General features: G+C 31.8%; 1 protein-coding gene across 1 annotated transcript in view; it reads right to left on the bottom strand.

Annotated features, from left to right (window-relative positions):
- The window catches only part of LOC148303808 (chondroitin sulfate N-acetylgalactosaminyltransferase 1-like), a 153777-nt gene that overhangs the window by 16813 nt on the left and 124641 nt on the right, over nucleotides 1–12323 (bottom strand). The window contains exon 6 of the mRNA XM_088269343.1: nucleotides 10678–10829. Within this exon, the coding sequence (XP_088125469.1) occupies nucleotides 10678–10829 (152 nt within the window). The remainder of the gene's footprint in view (nucleotides 1–10677; nucleotides 10830–12323) is intronic.

Here is a 12323-nt window from a genome sequence, read left to right as displayed (position 1 = left end):
CCTTAACTCTCTCCTGGGGTAGGATTATGTTTGGGTATATTTTTATGTTTTGTAGATACTATGATATTTTATATTAGATATTTTTAGATTATGAAACACTGCAAAACAAATGAAATAATTTCAATCTTTATATTTAATTGAATTTTCCATACGATATGTATTACCACGTAAATTTACCCGGAACTAATGAATGTTTGTTTAAGGCAGTTGAAATGCACTTTTCTGTTATATTTTATATGCAATAAATTTTCTCTTGTACATACGTTTATTTTACCTTGTACGAGTGTATGGTGCCAAAATATGTCAAAATAGAGAGGCTGAACTGTACTGCCATACCTTTTTTTTCCATACGATATGTATTTGAAAACCCTTTAGTAAATCTGTAAAAATTTCTCGGTATTGTTTAATTTTTTTTAAATATATGTACAATATATTTTTCAAATGGAGAAAAACATTCAGGTTTTATCTAAAAAGATCTGTTGCATATTAAAAAGTTTAATAAGTGGGTTGATAGTTATTTTCGGTACATTTATTTTATTTTCAAACTACAAAAACGATACCCTAAAAAATCAAGTTTTTTGACATATGACGTCATTAAAAGGAGTAATCGATTTGTAATTTACCTTGTTTTTATAGGCAGGGTACAAACACTAAAGGAAATTAAAAAACATTTTTGAACATGTTTCCACTACTACTGTTACTACTAATACCATCACATTATTTCTTTACACCAGTAGTCAGAAATGATAAAATGCCACACTCGTCTGTTCTGACATACACTCCTACCTTCTTCTACATCCATACATCTCGTAATACATACTCTCTAGTGACGAAAATTTTCAACACGACTAGATTTTAGGCTCTGATTGATTTGGTCGTACCGAGTCTTTCTGGCTGTCTTCCATCTGTTTTCCCATTAAAATTTGCAAAATATACTTTTTTAGTTATTTTCTCCTTATCTATTTACTACGTATGTATCAGAGTAACTTTCTTAATCGTTAAAATTATTTTATGTTTAATTTTTGCTTAATAAACAAAAACCGTTTTTTAAAATCTATTGTAACACGTATGTTGATGCATTCCGCATCATTTTTAAACACCGTATGTGAATCTAAGAGTCGAGTCCTTGGGACGTTAAAGGTTAAAAAGGGGTAGGTAATTTTAAAGTAAAATTAAGATAAGTTTTACATGCGGTTTTTTAAAATGCATCGAAACACGTGTCGCAGTAGATTTGAAAAAATAGTGGTATTTACTAAGTAAAACTTAAATTAAAAATTACAGTCTAATATTTTAATGTTTTATAAAATGTGCCACAAAGTATCTGTAAAAAATCAAGAATACATGTAGACTTATTGAAATAATGTATTCATACTCAGCGATACATGTAAGTAGTTTGTATATTTGTTAGCAATACACGATTTTATTGCTGGAATTTTTAGTCACTGAGATATTGTAATTTTCGGATTTATGATGAAAGTCAGAATTATGGTACCATCTAATATTTTCGAAGAACGTACTTAGATTATTGGAGTATGTGTACTTGTGGAGTTGCTACACGAGATCGAATAAATTCGCGAATCAAAATGGTGGATTATCCGATTTGACTTTTTACATTTATCCCACTGCTGGCGAAATTATATCTCTGTAAGTAAAGAAACATTCGTTTTTATTGAGGTATTTCAGAGACTTAACGTCATGACTTCTTGAACTTTTAAATGAACCAAATGGCAAATCGTAAGCCCTGGAATGCTCAGATTTCTATTTTCTTTCGTGTAAAAACGGTACAAGCTTCATCTCAATTGAGATACCTATAGTGTGGTTGAACTGTACTTACTTAGATACAATACAACTATATACTATACGTATGTAGGTACAATACAACTTTATACACAAATGTGTGTACATATTTAAAATATATACAAACAAATGGACATTTTTTTTCATCAAGTCTTCATATAGCAGTCTAAACATTGTCCGAATACAAATTTCGATAATTTCATTTTGTTAAAAAATGATGCAGAATGCATTGGAACATGTGTCGTAATAGATTTTAATAAATAGTGATATTTACCAAGTAAAAAATTAATGCAAAGCGAATTTCGGTAATAGGGTCTTCGCCGTTGCTGGTCCCGCGGCGTGGAACAACTTACTCCCGAAACTGAGATCTATCCAGAATTCTGCCGAATTTCGATCTTAAGTCACCTTTTCCAAATCTCTTACCCACAGTAACTAGATCGAATCAAAATTTTCACCCTAACTTTTATCGTAAACATTAATTTTACAGTAAAAGCATCACGTATGTATTTACATATATGTAAATATAATATTAAGAAGAAAAAACTAAAAAATTAAAAATGATCATATTTAGTAAAGCCCCTGTTTTTCTCGCGATAAAAAGTGCATTAAAAGCTCGCTATATTTATTATTATTACCAAGGGCAATTAGAACATATGACAATGCTAGTATTTAAGTAGAATTTCCATCTAGAATTTATTAAAATAAATTATGATTTAAGAATTAAATTATATTTGTAATTACAGAGTTCTTGTAATTAGGGATTCTACTTTCAGATCATCAAATCCCAGAACGTATTTCCCTCCGTTATTTAAATTTGTTTCTCTCTAAATCCACTTAATGCCGTTCGGTAGAACTCGTAAGCCAAACCAGTTCGAGAGGGTTTTGTAATACATCCTTTAGGATATGTCCCGAATAAATTACTTTTCACTTCATAAAGTAAATTCATTTAAATTCTTTAAGATCGGACACAGACGGTTTTGTAATTTACGCCTGTAGTAAAGATCCTGTCACATAAAACACTTAAATGCTCGCAATGTATATCTAGTTACTTTAAAGTTAATGCTGGATTGAGTTATGTTTGAAGTTGCACGATTGTTTATATTTTTTTATTCACATAAATCAGAAAAATTATAAAACATATTAAAAATATATTTTTGCAGAGACCCACCAAGCCACCTTGTGTGTCTTTTCGGTGGAGTTCTTTTTACATACGTTTATTTACTGTGTTTATCTATTTTAATCTAATATACACACAAAAAAAGAAAGAAAAAAAAATTAAACTCTTTAACTATTTTCATAGAATTAACTCTTGATCATTTAGGTGCGCATTCTTTTATTTTGCCTTTCTACCATATTTTATTTTGACGTCTTTGAACGTCATCGGCTACAAGTATAAAATAGATTGGGGTATTGATACCTCGCATAACTATCCACATATATAACTAACTAACTAACTAATTATCACGCCGCTTCCCCGCAGGGGTAGGCAGAAAGAATAGAACGCCACACCACTCTGTCCTTAAAAACATTCTTCGCCTCTTCCACGTTCATGCATCTCCTCATACATACCCGCCGATTGTTTCGACTCCTTGTTATCTATATACTTATATGTAAATATCAAATTGTAAGAACAGAAAACTACCTAACTTAAAATCACTTTAATTTGCCAGCGCAATTACAGCGCCTTATAGATGATTTTTCATGAAATAAGCTTAATAAATTAGCCACATTTAAATTTTATTTTAAGTATTAAAATCAAGCACTGATTTTAATGTTCCGCAGTGCAAGGCGTTAACTCATTCAGATTTATTTATATATTTATTTAACATGTTTAATGGAATTTTTATGAACAAGTTTAGTAGTTTTTACATTAATAAAATATTATAGAAATGTGACATATCATATCAACAACAACAAAATTAATGATTTTTTAAATTTTTTGAAAAAAAAATTATTGGAAAAATTACACTCATATTACCATTCCGAAATCTAATAGTGATATGAATATAGTTTTTTTTTTACAGTTTCTTGGTTATTAAAACAATTAATGTTTCTCCTAATAAAGATATAATTTTTTTGATAAAGCACCCACAGTTGAGTTATATGTATTAATAGTAATTCCACTTAAAACATTTTTGCATGAGATGCATGAACATGAAAGAGGCGAATATTGTTTGCAAAGACAGATGGTGTGGCGTAATATTTTCTCTGCCTTCCCTGCGGAGAAAAAGCATGATGGTTAGTTAGCTGTTAGAATTTTTTTTTTTTTTTTATTTAAATTTATAAAATAAGTATATATTATATTTATTCAATATTATGCTAGACTGGTACCTGAGCGGAGGGCTGATCACCTTTCCTTCGCGTGTTAACGATCAAGATAACACTATGTTTATATAATGCAGTGCCCTATGCACCATTGGGTGGCGGATAAGGGTTTGAAAGTGTTGAATGTTAAATCTCGGGTTGTATGACTTTGAATGTTTGACAAAGGTATGTACGTTGAAAAGGTGGTGGGTAAACGTTTTCGAATAAATCATAGAATTTATGTCGAGGGTGGGAATTCTAGAAAACCCTTAATCCGTACTTGCCGAAATAAGCCGAGACGGCAGAATATGTAATCTGTGGCAGCCGCTGGACCAATAAATCCCCCCGGGGTATTCCCCACCCGAACACACACTTTTAAGGGTTAAGTTTCATACATGGTTGATCGATTCGAACCTTCGACCTGTTTGCGAATATGTAATTCGACCGTAAATGGTCGTAAAGCATTTTCATTTATTTTGGTATTTGCTTAATTTTGTTTGAAAAGGAAAAGTCAACATGATGTATGAGGCAATAAAATAAATAATGTACCTTTTTGTCATTAACTAGATATACCTAGCGTCGCGTTGCTGTGACTCAATCTGGTTACATAGAAAATAAAGAAAATATAAACTACACATTTTTAATATGTGTAATATCAAAAATTTTGTGGGTATAAAATATTTAAGTTACCGTCACAAGAAACATGTCACCCCTTATGTTAAGAATCGCGTGTTACGTTCAACAAATGGCGCTGCCATTGGGGTAAAAACATGTTTTTTTTCAAATGTGTGGTGTGTATGAAGAAATACATGAATGCGAAAGAGGTGAAGATTGTTTCCGAAGACAGATTGGCGTGGCGTTCTATTCTCTCTTCCTACCCCCGCGGGGGAGCGACGTGAGGGTTAGATAGTTGATTGGTTTTATTTTATCTACTACCTTTTAATACATAATAATATAGTTTCAAGTGTACTTTTTTATTGGCATCTCAACATAGATGAAGAAGAATATGGATGTCTGAGTAGTTACAGGGCTTATGACCTATCATTGGCTGGTTAAGTGTTCACTTTACACGCATGCAACTTTCACCATTCTACCCATGATTGACAATCGCACTACTCAAATTTTCGGAACTCGTTATGTTGATCAATCTCATGACTCACTTCATATGAGTTCACATCAGCCATCTATGTTGGGTTGAGAAATATTTTATTATGCAAAAACTTTTTTATTCGTCTGATAAGTGGAGGAAACCAAAATTTGTGAAAAAGTATTTGGACACACTCAAAATGTTGTCAAAATTAGTTAGTTAGTTAGTTACAACATTTTGAGTGTGTCCAAATAGTTATTCACAAAATCTTGATTATCTCCAATTACAGGAGTTATTTTCATATTATTTTTTGACATCTCATCAAAGATGAAGAAAAATATTTACGGGGCTGACGACCGTCATAGGCTGGTTTAAGTGATCACTTTACACACTTTGGCCCCGGTAAATGCCCAGACTTCCATATTCTTCTTCATCTTTGATGAGATGTCAAAAAATAGTTAGTTAGTAAGTTAGTCTCATTAATTGAATCGGCAGTCACTTTGTGGTAAAATCTTTCCATTTTTAATAAATGTTTTACTTAGTAAATACCACTATTTCTTAAAATCTACTGTGACACCGTATGGTGTTTGAAAATGATGCGGAATGCATCGAAACACGTGTCACAGTAGATTTTAAGAAATAGTGGTATTTACTTAGTAAAACATTAATTAAAAATACTTAGTTAGTCAATAAAAACAAATACATCAATATATTTGGCTTTAGAAAATCACTACTGAAAAGTCAGAATACCATCTCATCAATGAGATATAAACTCTTCGCCTTAGCAAAGAGCTAGCTTGATATACCAGGAACTGGTTAACAAGCAAATATGTCCTGATGAAGTAGTTGATTTCCTTCTCACAGACTTCCCAGCATAGCATTGCTCGGCCAACCCCAAGGTATACGACTCCTGGGCAGACCACCAAAAAGATGGATTGACAGATGGGAATCAACATCGCAGGAGGCTAATCATAAAATTTATTTCATTCACTACCTTTGAAAACAGATTTACATATAGTTTTAAACACATTATTTGGACACACTCAAAATGTTGCAAACGTACGCATTTGACAAAAATATTTAAATGACTTGTGAAAACATATTTTATATTTAGGGTAGTAAATTCGTGGTTGAGTTTTCATGAACTACCTTTATCAAACATTACATTGTTTGAAATGTTACTGGTAAATACCGCAAACCAATATTTAAAGTCCGGTATCCTCATATAAAATGAAAACGTAACGCTCTTACCATCTGAAACTCCCTTTGAATACATAATGTATTAACTTCTTATCCATTTACATCTGTATATTGACATGCATGTAAATAAATATATCATAGTCGTACAGGAGAAAATGACCAACTAACGAAACTTAAAATGTTCAGGAATCAATTTTAATAAGTCAATATATACAACATTTAGAGTGTGTCCAAAATACTCACAAACATGTTCACAAATCTGGATTATCTCCAATTATAGGAGTTAATTTTCATATATTTTTTGGACATCACATTAAAGATGACGAAGAATATGGAAGTCTGGGCATTTACGGGGCTGACGACCGTCAAAGGCTGGTTTAAGTAATCACTTTACACACGTGTAACATTCACAAATTCTACGCATTATTGACAACCACACTACTCAAATTCTTGGAAGTTATATATATATACATATATAATAATAAAATAATAAAACCCTTATCCGCACCCCAATGGTGCATAGGGCACTGCGTCATATAAACGCAGTGTTATCTTGATGGTTTACACATGAAGGAAAGGTGATCAGCCCTCCGCTTCAGGTACCAGTCCAGGGTAATATTGAATAAATATGACAGTGAAAAAATCACTTATATTTATTTTACCCCCCTTGGGAATCGAACCCGGGACCTCCAGAACGGTAGCCGAGCGTGCTGACCATTACACTACGGAGGCGGACGCCTCTATATATATAGTTCTATTTATTGTGATTCAAGAACAATGTTTCTGAATTGGTTCATATATAGCTAACTAACTAACTAACCATCACGCCGCTTCCCCGCAGGGGTAGGCAGAGAGAATAGAACGCCACACCACTCTGTCTTTGACATCTCCTCATATACACCCGCCGATTGTTTCGACTCCTTACCTGACCGCTTTCAAATATTTGGCATACCTGATCGTGCCAAGTTTTTCTCGGTATTCCTCTGCTGGTTCATATATAATAAGAACGTGTTATTTCTATGCAAAACCCCGACAAAATAAAAAGCACAATTATCAGTCCGTTAATAAACCATGGTTCGATGTCACAGCCGAATATCCATCCCTCGAGACATTTCCCACACCCGATAATCTCGCACTTTTCAGATAACATCCCGTATTTCATGCATAAAAATTAGATGCCTTAAAACATGTCGAATCTGAACGGAATACAAATTTATTCAAATCTGTTGAAGATCCAAGATTCAATACATAAATCACAAGCCTGAGCAACCGGAATCATGATTTGGTGTTCTATACTTTAGACCCTTATCAATACCGGAAGTGCCCCCCGCGGAGCCCGATGGGAGTCGTAACAATATCTTGTTACATGTACACACCGGAAGTCCCACGGGAGAACGCATCTAAACTCTGCAATTTTATATGTAAACGCTGCAAGCATTACTTATGTTAATTTTTTTCATATTTGCCTTAAGTTTTAGAAAATTAAGTATTTATGATGTAAATATACAATGTTGTTGGATTCCTTTCATATGCGAGTAGTTTACTAACCTAACCTAACTTGACCTTTCCATCACACCGCTTCCTTACAAGGGTAGGCAGAAAGAATAGAATGCTACACCAATTAGGCTTTGCAAACAATTTTCGCCTCTTCTACATTCGTGCACCTCCTTATACAAACCCGCTGATTGTTCCAACTCTTCACCTGACCACTTTCAAGTATTTGAAGTACTTGATCATGACAAGTTTTCCTCGGTATTCCTCTGCTTCTATTTTCAATCACATTATTTCTTCACTCATTCGATTCACATGCCCAAACCTTTTTTCGCAACACACCTTTCTCAATTAAACAAAAAATAAAGCTATAAAAAAAAACAATTAATGTTTCATTTCAATTTGAGACATAGAGAATTGTCTTTTTATTTTACATTTTCTTCGTAAAAATAACGATAACTGTAATAATTTTATACTTGTTATTTCAGACTGTAGGATATTAAATAACTAAGCGTTATCTGAGTTAACGGAAGGTGCTGGTTAGTTTGCGGATTAATTTTAAACGACTCTAGGAGGGTTGGAAACTATTATTTAATGATAAGATAGCCCCTATTGTTGAACATTCCGACTCGCAAATATAGCGAAGGAACTGGGAATGGAACGGAAGTCGGGTTCCGTGTGATGGATTGCTGACGTCATCCAACGGGAAAATTAATATGGACATTAGGTTCACAATGGGAACTTGAAATATGTGTCAGATTATATCAGTGATTCCCAACCTTATTTGTACGATGCCCCACTTTAACTAATCAAAACATTTATTTTTTTAAATTATTAATAGATCTAGCCGAAAGAATTGATAATTTACTAGAAATCTCTTATTGTAAATCCAGACTCGCGCAAAGATACTCATTTCTCATAGCTCCAATTTTTTTTAATTCATTCCACAAAGACATTATGTAAGACATTACCTAAGTTTTCTTCATTTTAAATTTGTACTTAAATTATTTAATAAAAAAAAACAAATTTAAGTACCTTTTTTCTATTAAACGTTTAACTCATATAGTACATATTTTCAATATTATTTATATTTAAAGCATTTACTTTGTGGTTAGACATTTTTACCTATTCATTTTTTTATAAAAATGTAAATAATATTAGTATTTGACCACTCACCGAGATTTTTATGGTGCTAAGGTGGTGAAGGGTGGTATTGTTTGCATGCTGTGTTAGTAGTGATTGTCCTGACGAAGAGACGGGTACGTCTCGAAACCGGTAGACATAAAAATCCCGGTGAGTGGTTATATACTAATATTATTAACATTTTGGTAAAAAAAAAAATAAGTACATATTTGTTAACTTCGTAAATGCCAGACTTTATACCATATTCTTCTTCACCTATGTTGAGATGCCAAAAAATAATATGAAAAACAATTTTAAATTGCCGACCTCATATTCTCCAAAAGTCAGTTCAATTTCTAATTTTTTTTTATTATTTATTTATTTAAAGTAAGAAATATTAACAATTTGCGCATTGCCCCCCAAGACATTAAATTGCCCCCATGTGGGGTGTGCGCCCCACGTTGGGAATCACTGGATTAGATGGTAATCTTTCTCAGAATAGAACTGGTCAGAAAGCGTTATAAACGCAACCAAAATAATACAATTAGTTTAATTAACAATACCCTGTTTATTGTGATAAAGTGGTCGCTTTTCGAGTGACACAATTTGAGGTACTGTAAATTGAACGTTACGTTTATTGTTTCTTAGGCATAAGTTAAACAACCGTTGGAATAAATTATTCATTCGGAAGGGGAAAGCTATTGTTTGCACAATACTCTATACAAAGCTCCCAACCGATGGCAGTTCCATCTGTCAGATTCATCTGAGATATGACAGCGGTTACTCCGTACTAAATTTCTTCATTTTTTAAACCCTTATCCGATAGTGCATATGGATATATAAACGCAGTATTATCTTAATAGTTAACACACGAAGGAAGGGTGATCAGCCCTCCGCTTCGGATACCAGTCCAGGATAGTTTTTAAAAAATATTAGAGTTAGAAATCACGTAAAGGTAAAATAAAAACTATACCGTTTTTTTTCACTTTCATTATATTTAACGTCTGTCCACGAAATTTGATCACTGGTCGAATAAAATGTGATTAAGTTCTATATTTATGATAGTTGTTGTTTAAAATGCATATTAAATGCAGTTTTACTTAGAAATGCTTGTATAAAACTTCAACCAATATGAAATTATGCGATACGAATGTTCAATTATGGGCAGAATGATGAAAGTTACACAGTATTGAATGCCAGGTAATAAAATACACATGGTTTTAAATAAGACAGTAATTAAATATACATATATACGAATATTCACACAAATATATTGATTTCAATAGTGTAATTTACAATGATGGATAAAATGGTAAATTTTACACGTGTGTAACGAGTATATGATAATATTTTTTCAAATAATTAGGTATATTTATAAATATTTTGTAAAATTTGCTCGTGGTACGGAAAAACTCTTTACTTTTATAATATTTTGTAATTATGTGTATAGTGAAATAAAAATTAATAAATAAAATACGTCGTTAGCCTTGTAAATATTCAGACTTCCATATAATTTACCATCAATTTTGAGATGTCAATATATTGTGGAGATGAATCCAGAAACTGTAATCAATGATTCCAAACATCCAAAACGTTGTGAATATATTTTAAGGATCTCCTATTAATAACTTCATTATGTTTATTGAAATATTGGTTAATTCTTTACTTGTTCTTACCTATATTGGCAGGTCATGCCATATCCGAAATCTCTCCAGAATCCCGTGTCCCTGGAGATGAGCAGCTGGTCGGTCTCTGGAGGCACTTCTCTACCCTGGAGTGTGTACACCACGTGTGGGTTGTACAAGCTGAACACGACGGGATAGTAGACCTGGAACAAAACACATAATATCTACATTATATTCATATCTACGTTTGTACTACAAAACACATTAGGTATTTTTGCATATGTAAATAAACCTCTGATTCTCACGGAACATATAAAAATGGAAGTGTTTATCGTATTTATGATGCTGGATGATGATTGAACGAATATGTTGGATAGAAAAAAGCGACTAATAAATAATATTATTAAAAAAATCAGTAACCAACAGGCTGCTTTCGCAGGGATAAAAAAATAATCGATAAAAAAATTGGTCAATTTTATAGGTTTATAAGTATGTATACGTACACATATTCAATAATTAAAGAAAACACTTGTTTATACCACTTGAGTTTTATTAAGGACTACATGTTTCAGAAGTTAAACTTCCATCAATCAGGTCTGTATAATAACTAAAATATAAAATATAAAATTGTTCTATAAATAAGGAGAGGGGAAATTTAGGGGGAGGGGGTTAGTCAAGGGGCGGAGTTTGAAAACAAAGGAAAAATGGAAAACAAATGTGAAGAATTTTGAAACAATATATTATTTAATAAATTATTATGAGAATTTAGGTTTTTTTGGTTTTCTAAATTTTCAAGATAATTCATAATTTGGCCTTTATATGGAACAAGGTGTAATAATTTTAATTTATGAGAGTAAAATTAGTGATAAGTATCCATTATGTGATTTTCAAATTCAAAGTTTAAAAAAAAATCATATATATTCGTATACATATATATTAAAAAATATAAGGATTGAATTGTTTGCTTCGATAAACAGAATTCAGTAGGCCAATTTTGTACTCCCTGGAAATGTAACTCTTATGAAACAAATATCTCAATATATTCTGTCAGTAATGTAATTTTATTCTAACATTACAATTCTAATGTATAATTTCACAACATTTGCGATAAAGTAGAAATCAAGGGAGCCAAAAAGCAATCCAAAATATGAAAAACGATAAGTGATAGCAGTTGTGCTGTCTGCCATAAGTAATGCTTAATATTGCGTGTGTTAATATACGGCACTGCTACCGCAGTAAAAATATTGTTAAGAAAACTTTTTTTGTAAATCAACTCTTTTAACATTTTTATATAAAACCGAGTATTGTCGAAGTTTAAAAACGGTTGGTGCGGTGAATAACTTAAGATTGTGGACAAAAAAAATTTGAATATTTTCAATTATAAAGCTACATATTTAAAAAAAAAAAGGTTTTAATGTGGCTTTCACATGGTTCAATAACAAACTTTTTTTAGTTTTAATTTGCACCAGAAGATCAAAACAACTCTCGTTTTCGAAACTAGTCGTAAATAAAAATAAAACTCGATAAAGTGGATTATTCAAGTGCTTAATTTTAATAAAATAATCATGTCATTCCACAAAGTTAATGCCGAATCAATAAATAATAAAACTTTTTTAAAGTTAATAATAATACATGTTGTTTTAATTTACATATGTAAGCTATATACCATATTGTTGATATTAGGAGATTAAAAAAAA

The sequence above is a fragment of the Brachycentrus maculatus genome, unplaced genomic scaffold (genome assembly GCF_059751285.1).
Source record: "Brachycentrus maculatus isolate JH-2025_06_01 unplaced genomic scaffold, ASM5975128v1 h1tg000345l, whole genome shotgun sequence".
In the NCBI taxonomy this organism is placed as follows: domain Eukaryota; kingdom Metazoa; phylum Arthropoda; class Insecta; order Trichoptera; family Brachycentridae; genus Brachycentrus; species Brachycentrus maculatus.
Note: the sequence above shows the minus strand (reverse complement) of the source record. Positions and strands in the feature narration are given on the sequence as shown.